The sequence below is a fragment of the Abramis brama genome (assembly GCF_963993115.1).
Source record: "Abramis brama genome assembly, chromosome: 9".
Taxonomy (NCBI): domain Eukaryota; kingdom Metazoa; phylum Chordata; class Actinopteri; order Cypriniformes; family Leuciscidae; genus Abramis; species Abramis brama.
In genome coordinates, this window is record NC_139971.1 from 39,872,638 (window position 1) to 39,893,805 (window position 21,168).

Genomic DNA, 21,168 nt, shown 5'->3' on the forward strand with positions numbered 1-21,168 from the left:
TGTGAACCCGCCAAGATTTAAAAATTCCTGTTGAAATAGGATAACCTTTCACGGGTGGGAATGTGTTTGTAACTTGATTTGTGTTTTTTATGTATTAACTCAAAATGATATGTTTTTACTATGGTACTTTTGAAAGTTTATATTTTTACTATGATCATTTTTTTAATGTCGTGTTAGCTGACGCATTCGTCTTGTATTGAGTTTAGCAAAATACTCTGCTGAAGTCTATTGCAGAAATAGATAATCATGCATGCTTCTAACTACGGTAGCAGATGCTCAGGCAACTTGCTCTTGAATGTTCACGGACCGGCTTTGACCGTTCCAATATGGCGGACGGCGGCCGCTTATGAGGCATAACCCACGTGACATCCCGCCTTCTCAGATGACGCATTTTCCGCCAAGATGGTTGTCGGTGCCTTTCCAATTGCGAAGCTGCTCTATCTAGGCGTACGACAATTGGGCAAACCAGTGGCTAACAGGATAAAAGCAGGCGCGCGGAGAAGTGAATTCTTTAAGACTTATATTTGCCTTCCTCCGGCCCAAGGTAAGCTGACATTTGTCTGTTCGTGTTTAACGATATGTCAGTCCATGCTTACGGTGTCTGAAGGCGTAAACGTCGAAGTAATCGCACGCCAATGACGTTAGTCTGCATTTGCTGTTTAGCCAATCGCAGAGCCGTTGAGAGATGACTCTGGCCAATCGCGACTGCTGCGATGTTCTTATTGGGTGTTTACAACAACTGATTTACCAAGCGACCAATAAGATACTAGAAAGAAGTTCCCTTTCGACAAATGAGGTTCGAGTTTGTTTAACGGGGGCGGGACTCAACTGTCATTGAGGGTACATCGAAAGTGCCTTTTGCTACTTCTTGATTTTAAAATCCTTGACATAGTGACAACTGATCATCTTTTCTTTTGTGTGCACTCAAATCATTTCTTGGTTGAAGACAACGATCCAGTCACTGCCCACTTTTGCTAGAAAACATATTTAAAATGCTGTTGGATGCATGTTTCATTTATGCAATGTTGATTCTGAGCAAATTCTTTATTCATAAATGCAAATGTATGAAGATGAAACTTTTTTTCAGTATTTAAAAGAGGCTTTATTTGTATCTACTTTCCATCGTTGCAATGTTTGAAAGCTAAAAAGGCCCAGAATTTATTCTTATTTACTATTATTCTTATTTATTTATTAAAGCTGATGCTTGCCTTAATAAATGTCTGTTCTGTTCATTGTTCAATAAAAAAAAACTTCTTGATTTGTTTCATATAATATAAGATTATATTAATATACAATACAAATATATTTTCCTGATTATCATTTAATTTATACATAAAGTAATTAAATATAATTTATTTATACAATTTCAGTCAGGAGTAGTTAATGTAGTAGTAATAGTTGAATTGATTATTGTTTTTTTGTTGAAAAAAACATTTTTTAATATTAAAGTTTTATAGTTGGATTAGATAGAGATAGATTTCTTTTTTTATACATTATAATTTTAATGAATATTACTTTTATATTATAGCTTTTATACAATAGTCTCTCTTTAAATATATTTTTTAAATATTCTAGTTTTTAAATGCTAATCTTTTAAAAAATATTCAAGTATTTATATTCAAGTTAATGTTTCAATATAATTTGTATACACAATGACGTCACTGTTTTCTGCAGAACTGCTTTGTAGATGAAATAAACAAATGTAATAATTTATTATCTTTACAACATGACTGAATCCACACTGAACAATGACACTATTTTCTTTTACAGCCGAAATGAACTCATCATGAAATAATTTTCAAACTGCTTTTGTTTTTTGTTTTAAACAATCTGTATTGTATGAAGCGCTATATTAATAAAGGTGACATGGCTTGACTAGTCTGTTACAGTGAAGGTAAAACCAAAGTGCATCTTTCCATGAATTGTCTCATGTTTTCTCTGTAGCGTATCACTGGATCGAGATGAGAACGAAGATGAGGATTATGGGTTTCCGTGGCTCTACCATCAAACCGTTGAATGAAGAGGCAGCAGCAGAGCTGGGAGCGGAGCTGCTCGGAGAAGCCATCATTTTCCTCATCGGCGGAGGCTGTATGGTGCTCGAGTACAGCCGGCAGGCCACCAACTCCAGGCGCAAGGAAGAGGAGCTCGCACACACCATTACCAGTCTGCAGACACAACTAGGAGAGCTTGCACTCGCCACAGAGACACTGGATGCCCAAATCAGAGAGGTTAATAGACTTCTGCTGTCCCTCCCAGCAGCCCCAAGCACCAAGTAACAACTTTCATCACTAAAACCTGCCCTTGCTAAGGAGGGTAAAGAGACCGGTTCATGGGGACGTTTCAGTTGTGGTGCAGCACTGCCGTATTAACACATGGTTAAACCCTCCCATACACACAAGGCTCTACAAATGAGGAAGGAAAAGAGAGTGTTTGTGTATGATAAGTGACTGACCGCCAGCATTACATAATAAAAGCTTCTTGTTCAATATCTGTGTGGTTGAATGATGCTGTTTTCAAATGAAAGTTGTTAGCTGTTAAACTTTTGGCCACTTATTATTTCATAACATTTCAGTGTTTTTTTTTTTTTTCATTTTCTGATTTAATGTAATATGCTGTCGGAGTTGGGCATTCATCATTCATTAATGATCTGAAAATGCACTTGAATTGTGAATACTTGAATGACAAATTCTATATAGTAAATATGGATGAGCCCCTCGATATGGAAAGCAGAGAGTCCTTCTCTGTGTGCTGCGAGAATATACTCATTACATCAAAAGACTGCTGTGTTTAATATGGCTTGTGTATATGGATGTATATTTATCATTGTAAAATAAAGTTAAATATTCTATGATGGTTGGGGTTTTTTTTTTGTATCTTGATTATATTACAATTGTAAAAACATTTTGTGGTTATCAAATGCCATTTTTTTCAAGTATCGCATAAGAACATTTTAGCACCATTTTCACTATATTAAAGGCACAAAATGTTGTGTTTACTTAAAGAAGTGCATACATTTAAAAAGTTTTAGCACTTTCAGTTGTTAAAATGTAAGTTCCCATATACAATGGCTTTAGACTAGAAAATATTAATTTTATTGTCACTACACAACTAAAGTATGTGCTTATATATATATATATATACAGTGAGGAAAATAAGTATTTGAACACCCTGCTATTTTGCAAGTTCTCCCACTTAGAAATCATGGAGGGGTCTGAAATTGTCATCGTAGGTGCATGTCCACTGTGAGAGACATAATCTAAAAAAAAAGTATTGAACACCTGTCTATCAGCTAGAATTCTGACCCTCAAAGACCTGTTAGTCTGCCTTTAAAATGTCCACCTCCACTCCATTTATTATCCTAAATTAGATGCACCTGTTTGAGGTCGTTAGCTGCATAAAGACACCTGTCCACCCCATACAATCAGTAAGAATCCAACTACTAACATGGCCAAGACCAAAGAGCTGTCCAAAGACACTAGAGACAAAATTGTACACCTCCACAAGGCTGGAAAGGGCTACGGGGAAATTGCCAAGCAGCTTGGTGAAAAAAGGTCCACTGTTGGAGCAATCATTAGAAAATGGAAGAAGCTAAACATGACTGTCAATCTCCCTCGGACTGGGGCTCCATGCAAGATCTCACCTCGTGGGGTCTCAATGATCCTAAGAAAGGTGAGAAATCAGCCCAGAACTACACGGGAGGAGCTGGTCAATGACCTGAAAAGAGCTGGGACCACCGTTTCCAAGGTTACTGTTGGTAATACACTAAGACGTCATGGTTTGAAATCATGCATGGCACGGAAGGTTCCCCTGCTTAAACCAGCACATGTCAAGGCCCGTCTTAAGTTTGCCAATGACCATTTGGATGATCCAGAGGAGTCATGGGAGAAAGTCATGTGGTCAGATGAGACCAAAATAGAACTTTTTGGTCATAATTCCACTAAACGTGTTTGGAGGAAGAAGAATGATGAGTACCATCCCAAGAACACCATCCCTACTGTGAAGCATGGGGGTGGTAGCATCATGCTTTGGGGGTGTTTTTCTGCACATGGGACAGGGCGACTGCACTGTATTAAGGAGAGGATGACCGGGGCCATGTATTGCGAGATTTTGGGGAACAACCTCCTTCCCTCAGTTAGAGCATTGAAGATGGGTCGAGGCTGGGTCTTCCAACATGACAATGACCCGAAGCACACAGCCAGGATAACCAAGGAGTGGCTCTGTAAGAAGCATATCAAGGTTCTGGCGTGGCCTAGCCAGTCTCCAGACCTAAACCCAATAGAGAATCTTTGGAGGGAGCTCAAACTCCGTGTTTCTCAGCGACAGCCCAGAAACCTGACTGATCTAGAGAAGATCTGTGTGGAGGAGTGGGCCAAAATCCCTCCTGCAGTGTGTGCAAACCTGGTGAAAAACTACAGGAAACGTTTGACCTCTGTAATTGCAAACAAAGGCTACTGTACCAAATATTAACATTGATTTTCTCAGGTGTTCAAATACTTATTTGCAGCTGTATCATAAATAGTTAAAAAATCATACATTGTGATTTCTGGATTTTTTTTTTTAGATTATGTCTCTCACAGTGGACATGCACCTACGATGACAATTTCAGACCCCTCCATGATTTCTAAGTGGGAGAACTTGCAAAATAGCAGGGTGTTCAAATACTTATTTTCCTCACTGTATATATACACTACCATTCAAAAGTTTGGGTTCAGTAAGATTTTTAATGTTTTTAAAAGTAGAAGTATCTTCTGCTCACCAAGGCTGCATTTATTTGATAAAAAACAATTAAAAAAAACAGTAATATTGTGAAATATTATGACAATTTAAAATGACTGTTTTCTATGTGAATATACAGTAAAGTGTAATTTATTCCTGTGATCAAAGCTGAATTTTCAGCATCATTACTCCAGTCTTCAGTGTCACATGATCCTTCAGAAATCATTATAATATGATGATTTGATGCTCAAGAAACATTCATTATTATTATCAATGTTGAAAACAGTTGTGTACAATTTTTTTTTTCAAAATTCTTTGATGAATAGAAAGTTCAAAAGAACAGCATTTATTTAAAATAGAATATTTACTAACATTATAAATGTCTTTACTGTAACTTTTGATCAGTTTAACTCATCCTTGATGAATAAAAGTATTGATTTATTTTATTTCTTTCCCCAAAAATAAAATTAAAATTCTTACTGACCCCAAACTTTTGAACGGTAGTGTTTAATGTTACAAAGGCTTTCCATTTCAGATAAATGCTGTTTATGCTAAATGCTAAATGCTTACTGACCCCAAACTTTTGAACGGTAGTGTAACGTTATATGTGTGTGTGTGTGTGTGTGTGTGTGTGTGTGTGTGTGTGAGTGACCACCCTTAATTTAGTTGGGTCACAGGGATATTGTACGGTGTCTATTTTGTTTTCTGAATTGTTATTTTGTTTTTGTAATTGTGATTTGTTTTGCACCTCTCGGCCACCGTAATATTGGATTGTTTGTATTTCTTTTTCTTTCTTTCTTTCTTTCTTTCTTTCTTTCTTTCTTTCTTTCTTTCTTTCTTTCTTTCTTTCTTTCTTTCTTTCTTTCTTTCTTTCTTTCTTTCTTTCTTTCTTTCTTTCTTTCTTTTATTACCTACACATGTCTATTTCAGTTTACTTGTATATATAAGTTTTATTATTGTAGTGAGTTTACATTGGGCAGTTCAGCTGCATTTTCCGAATTCTGGCTGGCAGTTGCGAGTGGAGTTGCCGTGACAATTGCGGTGCATCCTTAGACAAGCAACCACTAACTACTGTCTCTCTCTCATTTACTGTTAAGGTTAGTTATTAAATTCATTAATTTTCATATCAAATGTTAATTTACAATGTTTTAATGTCATATATATATATATATATATATATATATATATATATATATATATATATATATATATATATATATATATATATATATCACATGCTTTTGTCATAAAGAAGTCTTTTCGTGTAGCAGCTATACTTACGAGTTCAGCCAGTTGTGTGAATTAACGTTAGGCTAGAGCATGTCTGTACATATGGTTAAGGTTCCTATCTTGATTTATTTATTTGTGCAACTTATTTGAAGAAGAAAAAAACTGATGTTTTGCTGTAAATGTAAAAGTAATGCATTACTTTAGTTACTTGAAAAGTAATCTCTAGTCTTACGTAACTCGTGTTACTTGTAATGCCTTTACTAAGTTAGTAAATGCAGTTTAATTTTGCCTACAACAATAACTGTATTACTTATATATACTGTATTTAAATTAATATATAACTGTATATTTTATTGGTCTGTCCGTCCATTAAAATTCAATCTCATGACTACACACACAGCCTTGGAAGTGTCCAGTAGGAGGCAGCACTCAAACACTGGACATCATTCAGCCTCAGTCACTCTTCTCTTCTGCTGACCTGTGCTGAAGCACGCGCTGTTCCAGTCCTGTGTGTTTACACCACTCACACACTCCTTCAACTCAACAACAGCTTTTCCTCTGGTGAGTCCATCTATACTGGTTTTACTGACATTTTAGAGTTTGCATTAGTGAAATCAATGTCTATTTACATGAGCACAGTTAGCTAGAATCCGCAGTTTGACAAATCAGACGAATGCATGTGTCATTTCTCTTAATAACGCATCATAGATGTGAAAGCATTTGCTGGATTACAGTAGATTTGCGTGTTTACACATGCATTTATTGCACAACTTAAGTGTGCACGTGATTTAGCCAGTTAGCTGTGCGAATGACCCACCCTGCTTGAAAAAATCATAGCTGGTTTCTCCATGGACCAGCAAAATGCACATCATCCTAAAGTCGTGTAGTTGCTGGTGTCTTGCTAGTCTTAGCTTGTCATTAGGTGTTTTCATGAGCTTGTTTTTTAGTGACCAGTAGCACTAAAAACTAGCTAACATATTCCATATCACAGTGGGATATGCAATGCATAAGCTGCATTATTGATATTCTGGAGATAATCATAGTTGTCTTCCATCAGCAGGATTGGGAGCGAGGGCTCCACGTTATGTCATGCACGATGAGTGTGGATGTGAAGAAACTGAAGGTGAACGAGCTGAAAGAGGAGCTGCAGAAGCGTGGGATGGACACCCGAGGCCTTAAAGCGGATCTGGTGGAGCGTCTGCAGGAGGCTCTGGAGGACGAGAAGAAACACACCTGTGATGAGGATGAGAAGAAACACACCTGTGATGAGGATGAGAAGAAACACACCTGTGATGACGAGACAGAAGCAGGTACTAGAGTTTGAGTGCATGAAGATGCATGCTTTTGATGAAATGATGATGATGATAATGCATTTGTGCTCTCATGTGTGACAGGTGTTGAGGCTGGGAGTGATGAGCGGTCTGATCCGGGGCAGATGGACGGTGAGAAACAGGGCTCTGATAGTGATCCTAAAGGCCCTGAAGATGAAACTAAATCTGAGACTGTGGAGGGACAACATGCGACCGTTGAGACGATCTGCAAGGAAGGTAAGACTGCGACTGGGAGTTTTAATGCATTTCATCCTCAATTTTGAATTATGTGTCCCACTGGTATGTGACTTGGTTTGCTTGTTCATATATATGCAAGTAAAACTTATTTTCTACCTCTTGACCAACATAGATTTTTTTTATTGATAGCCGGTGCCGATATCTTCGAGAGCAGTGTGGCTGAAATATTCGTCACACATGTCAAGTCAAGTCACCTTCATTTATATAGCACTTTTAACAATATTAATTGTTTCAAAGCAGCTTTACAGTGATAATAGGAAATTACAGTAACAGAGTAATGCTAGTGTTACTTATGTGTGTTAATTACAGTAACACACATAAGTAACACTACTTAAGATAGCAAATAACTCATGCTGCAATGACATGAATATTAATTTTACGTAATATTTACTAAATTAGAAATAACTTGAAAATGAATCGATATGAAAAATATAATTTGAGCTTATTGGTTTCACATAGTATTTTCACAAATTGTTTTAAACATGAATAAAAAGGAAGTAAACACAGTAACAACAATGCACTCAGGAATATGTGTAAGTCTTATTAATCTGTTTCCAGCCACTTCCATATGTGCTAAATCAGATACAGGTTAGGGGTCTGTACCATGAAGCCGGTTTAGGTGGCTAGCCTGATATGTTTCAGTTTAGTTTGTGCCAACCCTGGGTTTTAGACACCATGAAAGTGGTTTGGCTTTTAGCAGTGTTCATCGCCATAGTAACTTGCGCTCCACGGCTTACCTGGTCCAGGTCAGGTGATGTTCCAGGTAAGAGGTTGCAAACCGAACTTTGACCAATCAGCTGTGAGCAAAGTGACACGTCTGATGCGATAAAGTCACTCCACCTGTTTCTACTCCAAATTAAAGGTCACATAGCAAATGATTTTTAAAGACAAAAACGTCTGGCTTTTATCAATGCTTATTTAGAATAATAATTTTGTACAATTTTAGTTTATCAATTATTATTACGCACAGTTTAATTGAATAAATATGTAAAGGTAATATAAATATGCTTTAGAATCAATAGATGAAGCTATAAAATGAGCTTAAATGTTACATTTTCTCTACCTTTATCAAATGTATAAACTAACTTCACAACTTTTACTTGCACTGATATAGCAAGACTTTTTATTTTAGTTGTCCTCTTTCATAGACAGCTATTTTCTTCTTGCTGTTTAAATTCTTTATATTTTTCAATCTCGTAATATTCTGTAGTGAATCGCGCTGCTTCTCTCGTGAGAAATGAATCTCAGTTTCACTCTTTCTCAGCACGTGATTGGCTGTTCGCTACTGATGTCACACCTAAACTCCGGATCAAAGCCTGAGTTGATAGAGAAAGTTGATGATCAGCATCATGGTACCAACAAAGCCTGGTTAGATTGGTTTGGTCAGCTCAAAACTAATCCTGTAACCCTGAGTTTGTTCAACTACCATCATGGTACAGGCCGCTGATGTTTTGCAATGCGACCTCAGTCTAAACAGTCATATCAGATTTCAAGTGACTTACGGTACTCTAGATCAACATTCATCACTTATGTTTATCTAGCTGGTGATACTTTTGATACATCATTGCCCCCTTCATTACTTCAGATGCCCCGTCTTCAGTGCCTCAGGCTTCCTTTGGAAGTTTCCTGAGGCCCTCAAGTGTTGACACCCAGTGCTTTATATTGAATATTGATTGTTTCACAGCAGAAGAAGTGGCACCAGTGAAGGTGAAAAATGAAGATGAGATAAAGCCGGAGCAGCAGCGATCTGACCCTGACGGTGAAAGGGAAGATCTGGAGAGACGGCAGACTGTTAAATCCAAGTCTGAACAGGACGGACATGCACATCATGGCCACAAGAGGCGCTATGATGAGAGCCACGGTTACAGCTATTATGAACACCGTGAAGACAGGAGGTGAACTTACTGTACCACAGAGCTTCTGTTATCATCCTATCAGCATTAGGATTTTGACTTGATGCGGATTGACATTGTGATTTTTGTTTGATCACAGGTCCCGTTCTCCTCTGCCTCCCGCTGAAGAGGACGAGGAAGACTTTGATGGCACACTAGTGGCCATTGACACTTGTACGGAAGGGCTTGTTTTATTCAATCATGATTTATTATCTCTAAAATAGTCATGATAATGTAATTCTCTCTGCTAACTTCAACAGATAACTGTGACTTGCACTTCAAAGTCTCTCGGGATCGCTGCAGTGGATATCCGTTGACCATCGAGGGGTTTGCTTACCTGTGGTCTGGAGCACGGGCCACGTATGGCGTAAGCAAGGGGCGCGTGTGCTATGAGATGAAGGTAATGTATTCCGCTCAAAAGTTTGGGGTCAGTCAAACCGAATGTTAATGAAAGTCATCTCTAATGCTCACCTAGGCTGCATTTATTTGATCAAAATAAAGTAAAACAGTAATATTGTGAAATATTATAACTCTTTAAAATAACAGTTTTCTATAGATATAAAAAAATGACATTTATTTTTTCCTGTATTCATTTATTCCAGTCACACAGTCCTTCAGAAATTATTCTAATATGCAGATTTGCTGCTCAAGAATTTTTTTTATTTATTGCTCAATACATTTTGTTGCTCAATATTTTTGTGGAAACTGATAAAACATTTTCAGAATTATTTGATGAATAGAAAGTTCAGAAGAACAGCATTTATTTGAAGTATTTTGTAACATTATACATGTCTTTACTGTCCTTTTAATCTGTTCATATTAATTTCTTTCAAATCATACTGACCACAAACTTTTAAGGGTAGTGTAGTTTTGTTGTTTCTCTATGGTTAACTTTTAAATCAACTTAAATGGGTAATTCACCTCTGGCAAAATGTGCTTTCAATTAAACTTGGCTGCCTATACAGTAGTAAGGCTAAAAAAGGCTGTTGTCATCCTTTTCCCAAATAGGTTGGAAAACTTCAACACCCATAATGCACTGGGCATGTTGTCGTCAAAGGCCACTCACAGGCTGCTATGGATGCCCCCCAAAATGACTATTATTTAATAAATGTATTATCTTTAGTTGTCATTCAGAATAAGGTGTTTTTTTATTTTATTTTCAGATCCTAGAGAATGTATCAGTAAAGCATCTTCCCAGCAGCGAGCCTGACCCGCACGTCGTGAGAGTCGGCTGGTCTCTGGATTCCTGCAGCACACAGCTTGGTGAGGAAGCACACGTTCACTCGGACACTGGGTTTGTTGTAGAAATGATCTTTATTGATACTTATGTTAGGATATGACTATGTTTCAGGGGAGGAGCCGTTCTCGTATGGGTATGGAGGAACAGGGAAAAAGTCTTCCAGTTGCAAATTTGAAGATTACGGAGAGAAGTTTGGTGAAAGCGATGTCATTGGATGTTATATTGTGAGTGCTTCTTGACTTCTTGCTGTATACTGCTAATCAGGCAGCTGACTTCTAAAGGTGCCGTCACGTTTACCATTGCTCTGCATAATTTAGAGCAAAATCTAGTCTCTTAAATGTGAATTGGTCCAATGAAGAATTATGCACAGAAAACTTGAATCGGAATTGAGTCCGAATCGGAATCGGCATGTTGCTAAGCTAATGACATGATACTGTAAAACTCTATTCTGAGCATATAAACACATCAATATTGGGTAAATCGCTCTCATTTTAATTAGTTTGAACAGTATTTGGATGGGACTCTATGATGCCTTAAAGCAGGGGTGCCCAATCCTGCTCCTGCCGATCAACTGTCCTACACAGTTCATCTCCAACCCTAATCAAACACACCTGAAGCAACCAATTAAGGTCTTCAGGATCACTTGAAAATTAAAGGCAGGTGTGTTTGATTAGGGTTGGAGATGAACTGTGCAGGACAGTCGATCGGCAGGAGCAGGATTGGTCACCCCTGCCTTAAAGGAATAGTTCACTTAAAAATGAATATTCTGTCATCATTTACTCACCCTCTATTGTTTCAAACCTGTATGAGTTTCTTTCTTCTGCCGAACACAAAAGTAAGATATTTTGAAGAATGTTGGTAATCAAACAATTGATGGACCCCATTGACTTCCATTGTATTTTTTTTTTCTTACTATGGAAGTCAATGGGGTCCATCAACTATATGATTACCAACATTCTTCAAAATATCTTCTTTTGTGTTCAGCAGAAGAAAGAAGAAGTCATACAGGTTTGAAACAACTTGAGAGTGAGTAAAAAAAAAAGATTTTTCATTTTTAAGTGAACTATTCCTTTAAAATGCTGTTTAGGTTGGCAGCTCACTAGGTTGTGGAACGGAGGGAATAATGAAAGAAAAGCAAAATGAATGAAGTAGTTGACTTGATGAATAAACTTGTAGTCTCTTATATGTTTGTCTTTTGCAGGACTTTGATGGCCATGAGCAGGTTAAAATGGCTTTCTCAAAGAACGGGAAGTGGCTTGATGTGGCATTTGACATATCTAAAGAAGAGCTGGCTGGTCGTGCGCTGTATCCTCATGTCCTGGTGAAGAACTGCGCTGTCCAGTTTAACTTTGGCCAACAGGAGGAACCTTTCTTTCCTTTGCCAGATGGGTACACATTCATCGGGACCGTCGACATGGAGAACAGGGTCAGAGGCACTGTTGGTCCTACCAACAAATCTGATTGTGAGGTAATATCTCCTAATTCACTCCATACAGTGTTGAGGAACACAGTTTGACCCATGAAGAGAAACCAATATGTTTGACGGAGAGTTCACTGAACTCCACACTTCCTAAGGCTGTAGAAAATAAGAGTATCCAGCCTCAAACTAATTTTGGATACAGAAACACCAGAACTTATAGGACGATCAGTTGGCGTCATTTATACAGGTTCACAAAGAATAGTAACGTCCAAACATGGTGTTCTGTTCTTGACACAAATGTGCTTATTTAAAGGTGCAGTAATTGATTTCTGAGAATCAACCCAAGCAAACACAGCCCTCCCTTCATTGCTCTGCCTACAAAATGCACAAACACAATGCAAGAGTGGATGACTCTTTATCATAGCTGAAGCCAAGCAAAATAATTCTTTGTGAAAAATAAAGCAAAGATAACAAAGGAAAAAAAAAGAACATGCTGTACAGTCCACAGAAGAGTACATGCAAGCAAGAGTTTGTTGTTTGTAGCTCCAGGCAAACAATGACACTCAAAACTGGTGACCTTCATGACCCCTAGGCACAGTTGTTTGTACACATTAGCCAGGCTAAATAAATAAACACTGTTACTGTATTCCAGACATGGGTCAGACACATTGGACATGATGGTAATAACCTGAATAAGTGCAATAGATTAATATAAGAGGGGATTGTAAATCCGACCCTTCAACGGGTCATGTGACCATTAGATTTTGTTTATCTTTATCGTTGCAGGGAAGCTTTTGTATCATTGTATAAACAGTGTCTGATTTGACATTTTTGACAATGAAGTCTTACAGTACATGGATACGCTACTGTTCGATTTTTTTTATTTTTAAAGAAATTAATGCTTTTCAATTCAGCAAAGGTGCATTAAATTGATCAAAAAAGACAGTAAAGACATTTAGTGTTACACAAGATCTTAAATTAATGCTGCTCTTTTGAACTCTATTCATCAAAGAATCCTGAAAACCTGTTTTCAGCATTGATAATCAGAAATGTTTTTTGAGCAGCAAATCATCATATTAGAATGATTTCTGAAGGAAACCAAATCATGTGACACTGAAGACTGGAGTAATAATGCTGAAAATTCAGCATTGATCACAGGAATAAATTACATTTTACAATATATTCAAATAGAAAATGTTATTTTTTCCCCACAATTTTGTGGATTTTACTGTATTTTTGATCAAATAAATTCAGTCTCTGTGAGTATAAGAGACTAATTTCCAAAACTAAAATATCGTAATGACCCTAAACTTGAATATTAGTGACTATGGTCTCGAAAAAAGATGTCTAATCAAGAGAATATGGCTGTTGTCTGTAGGTCCTGATGATGGTCGGTCTTCCTGCTTGTGGTAAAACCACATGGGCCTCTAAGCATGCAGAAATGAACCCAGAGAAGAAGTTTAACATCCTGGGCACAAATGCCATCATGGAGAAAATGAAGGTAGGATCAGCAGCTTTAAATGTGTTTTGTGGTTCACATTTGAGAAAATATGTCATATGTCACTTTTTTTTAACTTTATGTGCATATATATATATATATATATATATATATATATATATATATATATATATATATATATATATATATATATATATATATATATATTATAATTATTTTTTATTATTTTTTTATTTATTTATTTTTCATACTTTTGAACGGTAGTGTATATTGCTTAAAAAAGGTTTTCTTTTATGGTCTTAGGTGATGGGATTGCGTCGCCAGCGGAACTATGCCGGACGCTGGGATATCCTGATTCAACAGGCCACTCAGTGTCTGAACCGACTGATCCAGATCGCCGCACGCAAAAAACGAAACTACATCCTGGATCAGGTACAGCAAACACCTTCCCATGATTCCCAGTGAAAGCATAACTGTGAATGAGCTCTCGTGTTCTTCTTCTAATTTATTAATGTATCTTTCTGGATAAATATCTTTCATCTTTTATCTTATCCTTCATATGATAGAGTAGAAGCAGAAGCCTTTGATTGAATGTTGAATTGAAAGGAGAAACTGAAGTGTCAGAAAAACATCATGAACATCAAACATGTTCTTTTTAGCATTTTAATTATCTTGCCTTTCCAATTATGTTGAATTGTTCTGTGAGCCTCTGATAATGATTAGTAGCCCATGACTATGTTTAGACAAGTATTCTCCGCCTGGTGAGAGAAACACATTTTGTTGCAACGGCAATTCTAAAAGAAATATCCTTGGTTATAAAGAGACGTCTGTTATCTTGTGGGTTGCTTTTGTTGTTGTAGTGTTTATTTTAGGGCTGTGAAATGATTAATCACGATTAATCGCATCCAAAATAATCCATTTGTGTTTTTATAATATATGTCTGTGTACTGTGCATAATTATTTTGTATATTAAATATACACACATGCATATATTTAAGAAATAGTTCCTTATACTGTGTGTATATATATATATATATATATAGATATAGATATAGATATATAGATAGATATATGGATAGATAGACAGACAGACAGACAGACAGAAAGAAATATTTTATATATAAATAACACAATTTTCTTAAATATATACATGCATGTGTGTGTATTTATATATACAAAATAATAATGCACAGTACACACAAACTTTTATTTTGGATGCGATTAATCGCGACTAATCGTTTCACAGCCCTAGTTTGTTTCTGTAAAAAGGTAAGTGGTAAATCTAATTTCTTGGCTTTTCAGGACAGTTCTAGTATGTCAGAGCGGCTCTCTCACACTGTAATAACTGAATGTAACCGTATTAAGGACTCAAATACAGGACTGACAACCGTATTCTGCTGCTGTGTGAACGTGGCCTAACGATCCCTAAAAAAAAGTGAAGGTGTTGTAAGTCCATCAGGGAAAGAAAGAAAAACTACTCTTACTTCATTGCAGGGTTCCAGATATTGTTCCTGGAAAACATATTTTTACAGAACGCAAAAGAAAAAAAACTTTCTTGTCCCTATTTCTAGACAAATGTATATGGATCAGCCCAGAGACGAAAAATGCGTCCTTTTGAAGGCTTTCAACGCAAGGCTGTTGTAATTTGTCCCTCGGACGAAGATTTAAAAGAGCGATCGTTAAAGCAAACCGAGGAAGGGAAGGATGTGCCCGATCATGCTGTTTTAGAAATGAAAGGTAAGAACGCTGCTATGGAAAACAGCAACATCAGAAATGATAAAAGATTAAACTTCAGCCTTTTGTAATTAAACTTTAATGATCATAGAAAACAGCTTTATCTCTCGGACCCCTGTTCTCAGGCCCTGTTTACACCTGGTATTAAGATGCATTTTGGTTGATCGGATCACAAGTGGACGACGCTAAATACAGGAGTAAACGGGGTCTAAAACTTGTCCACTATTGACCACTTCCAGAGGTAGTCAAAAACACATTTGATTGGATTGCTTTCATAGTGTAAACACTCATGTGGTCGAATGTGTTCGAATAGTCACAAAAGACGCCTACTCTCCGTCTACTGACCTAATGCGTGAACATTACGGGAAGCGCTCTAGCCAGACGGGATTTAAACTTTGTCGGCTGGAGACTCAAGTTTGTTTTAAAGACAAAAAATGTCCCCAGCACAATGTTCTCTCACCATTCCTGATATCTAACACACACTCACAGCGTTCGGCTGGTCTTGAGGCCGTCAGAGCAGAAACTAAATCTGCTGCTCTCTGTGTGTTTCTGTCGTCTCCGTGCGCATTCATATGTAAATTGCGTGAGCTTATTTCGTCCATTAGATCGAAAGATCTGAAAAAGCCCAAACATTTACACACCCATAGACCCTCCATTCAATGAAATCAGGTCAGAAGTGATTGAAAGTGGACAAAAGAGACAGATTAAAACATCAGGTCTAAACGGGTTTGTGTCTCCCTCGTCTACTTGTGATCCCATCAACCAAACCGCATCTCAACACCAGCTGTAAGAAGGGCCTCGGTTTGATTGGGTCCTTTTGATCGTCCAACTCTCACCTGCGTGTCTTAAAGGGATAGTTCACTTTGAAATTAAATTTTGGTATGTTTTAGCTTACCTCAAGGGCATCCAAGATGTAGGTGTCTTTGTTTCCGCAGTAGTTTCAGTTTTGATATTTTTAGGTCAAACCGTTCTTGTCTGTCAGTCATATAATGCAGGTCTATGGTCACTATCTCAAAGAGCATGCACAGAGAAGTCCAAGTGTCCCGTTTTTACCTCTTGTACACAACCACGTCAAAGTAATTGAGGCCGCGGGCGCTTCCTGGTGTGTGACGTGTGCGGGCGTTCTGGCTTAGTCTGCGCAAGCGCCGGAAATGATCTCTCGTGCGTGTACGTCGTTATAAAACGATATAAATACTGTTCATTTTCTCACACAAACTGCTCGTTTCGTGTCTTAGGCCATCAATGTGTACTTACGATGGGGAATTGTTTCATTTGGACTTCACTGTGCATGCTCTTTGAGATAGTGACCATAGACCTGCATTATATGACTGACAGACAAGAACAGTTTGACCTAAAAATATCAAAACTGAAACTACTGCGGAAACAAAGACACCTACATCTTGGATGCCCTTGAGGTAAGCTAAAACATACCAAAATTTAATTTCAAAGTGAACTATCCCTTTAAGACACTCAGGTGAGAGTTGGACGATCAAAAGGACCCAATCAAACCGAGGCCCTTCTTACAGCTGGTGTTAAAACTTGCAAACCAAGCATTGTGTATTACATTGCAATAACATTTAAAAATGCCAATAAAATAATAATTCACACTAATCTACCAGTCCAAATAAACACATTTTGGTTTAGTTCCAGGAGTGTTTTTGATGCTGCAGTGGTATTCAATATTAAGAGCAATGTTCTCTGTGAGTTCAGAATTTAATAAAGATTTTGTTTTCCGGTGGTTTGATCCGTCCCACCTTCTTTCCTCTTTCCATGGCTTTAAAGCTAACTTTGCGCTACCAGAGGTTGGAGACTTCCTGGATGAAGTGACCTTTGTTGAGCTTCAGAAAGTCGAGGCAGAGGAGCTGGTGAAACGGTACAATGAGGAGGGGCGTAAGGCCGGGCCTCCTCCCGAGAAACGCATGGACAGCTGGGGAACCCGGAGACGTGAAAGCAGCCACCAGCAGTACGAGAACCACGGAGGATCGAGAGGAGACCACCGGAGCAGAGGAGCGCCTGCGGGAGGCTATAGGGGAGGTGGAGTGGCCTTATGGGTGTCATGATCACTTACTCAAAAATCCTGTCATTTGTCTGTTTTTGTCATCTTGCTCTGTGCTTTGTCAGGTTATAACCGTGATGGTTACAGTCAGAACCGCTGGGGAGGAAATTACAGAGACGGGCGAGATGGATACGGCAGCAGACATCAGTCTGAAGGAACCTACAGTAATAACCGCTATGGCTCCTATAGCAAAGAGGGGAATAGCCAAGTGAGTGATGTTCACAGCCATGTCCAGGTGAAATCTACGCTTGCAAACTCTGTGCATGAAATCCGTTCTGGACGATCATCTTGTTTGGTAACATTCTTAAGGGGAGACACGGCAGGCAAAAACATCGTTTTTTTTTTTTTCACTGGTCAGTTTTGAGATTTTGGACTATTTGTCTTCAATAACATGTCTTCTTTCAGACTTGTGGTGAAAAAAAGTCTGAAATACACATTTAGGTCTTTATTTAAAAAAAAGAAAGAAAGCGAAATCTCATTGGCTGATGTCAATTTCTGACAACGTGATTCGTTCAGATGCATCACGTGACGTGCTCTGACATTTCCAGAGTGTGTTTTTCACTGGGGTTCTGTTCAGTTGAAGGCCATAAATGCTATGTTATATAAGTTTTGGTGTGTTTTAGGTGGTTTGTATTGTTGATTGCTAATGATTAATGATGTAAATAGTTGTTTCCACTAAAAAAGTATGAATTTTTACAATACAAATCTTTAAAGGCCGTTTTCTCAAAATGGGTTTTTCCTCATACTCTGAGCCAGAAATCTCCACTTCAGCTGCACTTACATAAACCAAACTTTCCATTTGTATTCCTGTCTATATTCTTAAGGTTTTTACAGAGGGGTTTGTTCATATATCGTTCAGATTCTGATTTATACAACATTTTATACCTAAAAACAGGGCGAAACTGGATTTTTTTGGCTGTTAACAGTCTTTTCTGATTCTGATTTGACTCTAATATGTCAACAAAATGAAACATTTTGAATCTGGCTTTATCCAATGTTCAGATTTCTCTTCTGGAAATATATGTAAATTAGCGCATTTTTAATTAGATAATACCTAATTTGCATATTTAAACATAAATATTCTAAAAACTTGTAATACAAAAGATATTTGTCTTAATGTCAGTAATCAACTGGGGAAGTTTCATGCTGATATCTATTAGTTTTTTTTTTTCCTATTTACCTGGGGTGTTTCCCCTTAAGTCTGAATCAGGCTTGAATTGGTTTGAAATTTACGCCATCCTTAATATTTACATCTGAGGTGAGCTTGTGGTTATGGTAAGGGGTGTGACATTTCCCGAACACTCGATACACACTGCTAACCACGACACACTGGGCCGGCTAACCAATCACAGCACATTTCGTATTTTGAAAGGAGGGGCTTCATCGAAACAATGCGTTTGGGCCAGACTGGGGAGAGAGGGTGCTTTAATAATGTAAAATATGGGGAAAATAATGTGTTTTTTGAACAATCAAGCATGAAAGCATATTCTACTACACCCCAAAAACAAAATCAAGACTTCGTAAAAGGGCATAATAGGACCCCTTTAACTGCTGTTTTTTTGTGGGTGGCGTCAGGATGTTTGCTAAAGGACAAAAATGAACTTTACTGGGAGTATATTGGGGCCTTATGAGATGTTTGTGTGCATTTATCTATTTATTGTTTTTGTTTTATTTTGCTTTCTATTTTTAGAGTTATCATCAGGGTTATAATCAAGGCTACAACCAGGGCAACTATAGCCATGGAAACTACAACCAAGGCTACAACTATGGCAACTACAGCCAATATCCAGGTTATGGACAAGGTTACCATGACAGTCAAGGATCTGGACAATCATATAACCAGCAAAACTACAATCAACAGTATCAACAGGTGAGTTACAAGGAATGTTCTGTGATTTAAAAACAACTTTAGCTACAGTATGTGAAAGCATTTGTGGCGGCTGAAAATCATTTTGACTTGTCCCTCAAATAACAGTTTTAAAAGCTTCTAATCTGCTACTCTTGGTAAAATCGTACAAAATAGGAATATCTCAACTATCATACAAAGGGGTTCATATTTTGGAAATGAAATGTACAAATCAATTTCTGAAAAATGTGATTACTGCTAATAATAATTAAGCATATGACAGCTTGTTAGCACTCCACCCGAATGTTAATTTTATAATAAACTCAAACTATTCATGCACTAAAATGGAAAATTTTTCCTTGGCGTTTCTCAAGTACAGATAACAATGTTGTCAAAACGATTGACAACGTTCACACAGATCTGCAAAAACGATTAAAACGCTGTATTCTGCTGCCAGGCCAGTAGTTGTCGATGTCGTAGGGTTAGTAAAGAAGCACTGAACACCTAATACACATGCGCATGATGTCTCCGTTCTCACAAATTCATGTTTTTGTAGTTTACAGAGACAATAACGCTATCATTTTCAAAAACATGCACTTTAAAACCCTTGCACTTTGCATTTTCAGGCCCCCAAACACTGTTGTCATGTAAATGAACGGCCAAAACGCATAAAAAGTTTGCCTTTTTTAGTTAAAAATGGTGTGTAAACAACCCCTTAGATTGAAAGTGCATTACTGTAAATGCATTTTCTATTCTTTATTATAATAAAGTGATTGAGTGTTTCAACTTATTGTCTGCATGCCACATATGCTGTTAATAGAGTTGTTTTTTTAACATTCCTTGAATATTTTATAATCATTTTAGGTCCTTTTATTACATTTAAACACTTTTGTCATTATTAGATCAGATGATTGAAATGTAAAACCATAGGTGCGTTCACTCCATGTCATAATTACGAGATTTCAGCTAAGTGTTCACGTCCTCGTAGAGCTCGTAATTACAACTTGTAAACTTGGAATTTTCTCAAAGCTCCTACTTGTACCACCTGACCGCTGCAGATTCATTTAAGTGTTAGCATAATTCCCAGTCCGAGGACGTGAAAGGCTTTGACGTCACATGTTGTCATCTGGAAAATAAGTTCCTAAAGCTTGTTGTAAAGTTGTCGTTTTATTGAAGCGTGATGTTTTTCTCCAGTATGCGCAGCAGTGGCAGCAGTATTACCAGAATCAGAGCCAGTGGAACCAGTACTACAGTCAATATGGGAACCACTCTGGACAGCAGGGCTCACAGTGAACAGGAACAACGCTCTGACATCGTCACACACGTATACACACCATGCCACGCTTCTCTTATTAAAACACGTCCGTCCACATCATTTAATTTTCTCTTTCACACCATTTACACATTCATTTCCAAGACTGTTATAAGTCAACGATTGTTTGGAACTTAATGACTCCGTATAAAATTGACTGATATGATCAAACCCCTGAGGTTGAAATAAAGGACTATAATATGACTGATTTCTCGTAAATTTGAAAGATATTATTATTATTATTGGAAGGTGCTTCATGTTGTAGTACCACATCCAGCCTGCAGGTGTAGAAACTGTGAAATGATTCTTCAACACTGAACAAAGTTTTGATTTGCATAAATTCCATTTAATTTGGAATGTAGCTGCTTTTCATATAACTATTATAAGTCTTAATTTAACACGAGACATGAGTGTAAAAAACTTTTGTTTAAATTGTAGTTGTTCAATGTTTTAGATACTCATTGGCATCGCAGATGGGAAGATGAAGAGTTTTGTGTTGATAACTTCTCTTCTTTATAATAGAAAACGCAAGCCAATTTTAAGTGTTCATAACTATCCTGGCTGAGAAACTAGCGCATTTATTTCTGAACTGTTTGGTGTTCTTCGTGGACGTTATTTGTTCTGTCCTGTCCAATTCATTTTTGCTTTGAGAATTAAATTGTAAAACACTACCGTGGCTCTGCTGATGGTTTAAA

At 37.4% G+C, this 21,168-nt stretch overlaps 2 protein-coding genes across 4 annotated transcripts; both read left to right on the forward strand.

Moving 5' to 3' along the window:
* The first annotated feature begins 390 nt into the window (after positions 1-390).
* Positions 391-2,853, forward strand: opa3 (outer mitochondrial membrane lipid metabolism regulator OPA3). The gene is made up of 2 exons (XM_084123975.1): positions 391-544; positions 1,945-2,853. The coding sequence occupies exons 1-2, from the start codon at positions 403-405 to the stop codon at positions 2,274-2,276; spliced, it is 474 nt and encodes a 157-aa protein (XP_083980101.1). The 5' UTR covers positions 391-402; the 3' UTR covers positions 2,277-2,853.
* Positions 2,854-6,370: 3,517 nt separating this feature from the next.
* On the forward strand, positions 6,371-21,144 carry hnrnpul1 (heterogeneous nuclear ribonucleoprotein U-like 1). 3 transcript variants are annotated; one of them, XM_084124661.1, is made up of 16 exons: positions 6,371-6,507; positions 7,004-7,256; positions 7,341-7,493; positions 9,199-9,409; positions 9,507-9,580; positions 9,667-9,806; positions 10,570-10,669; positions 10,758-10,870; positions 11,848-12,114; positions 13,445-13,567; positions 13,829-13,957; positions 15,097-15,262; positions 17,042-17,293; positions 17,381-17,523; positions 19,006-19,185; positions 20,356-21,144. In XM_084124661.1, exons 2-16 carry the CDS (start codon positions 7,031-7,033, stop codon positions 20,452-20,454), a joined length of 2,376 nt encoding a protein of 791 aa, XP_083980787.1. In that variant the 5' UTR covers positions 6,371-6,507; positions 7,004-7,030; the 3' UTR covers positions 20,455-21,144. The 3 variants fall into 3 exon arrangements, with proteins under 3 accessions (XP_083980787.1, XP_083980786.1, XP_083980785.1); XM_084124660.1 differs by having other exon boundaries at positions 6,372-6,507; positions 7,007-7,256; XM_084124659.1 differs by having other exon boundaries at positions 6,384-6,507; positions 7,007-7,256; positions 9,202-9,409.
* The last annotated feature ends 24 nt before the right edge of the window (positions 21,145-21,168 follow it).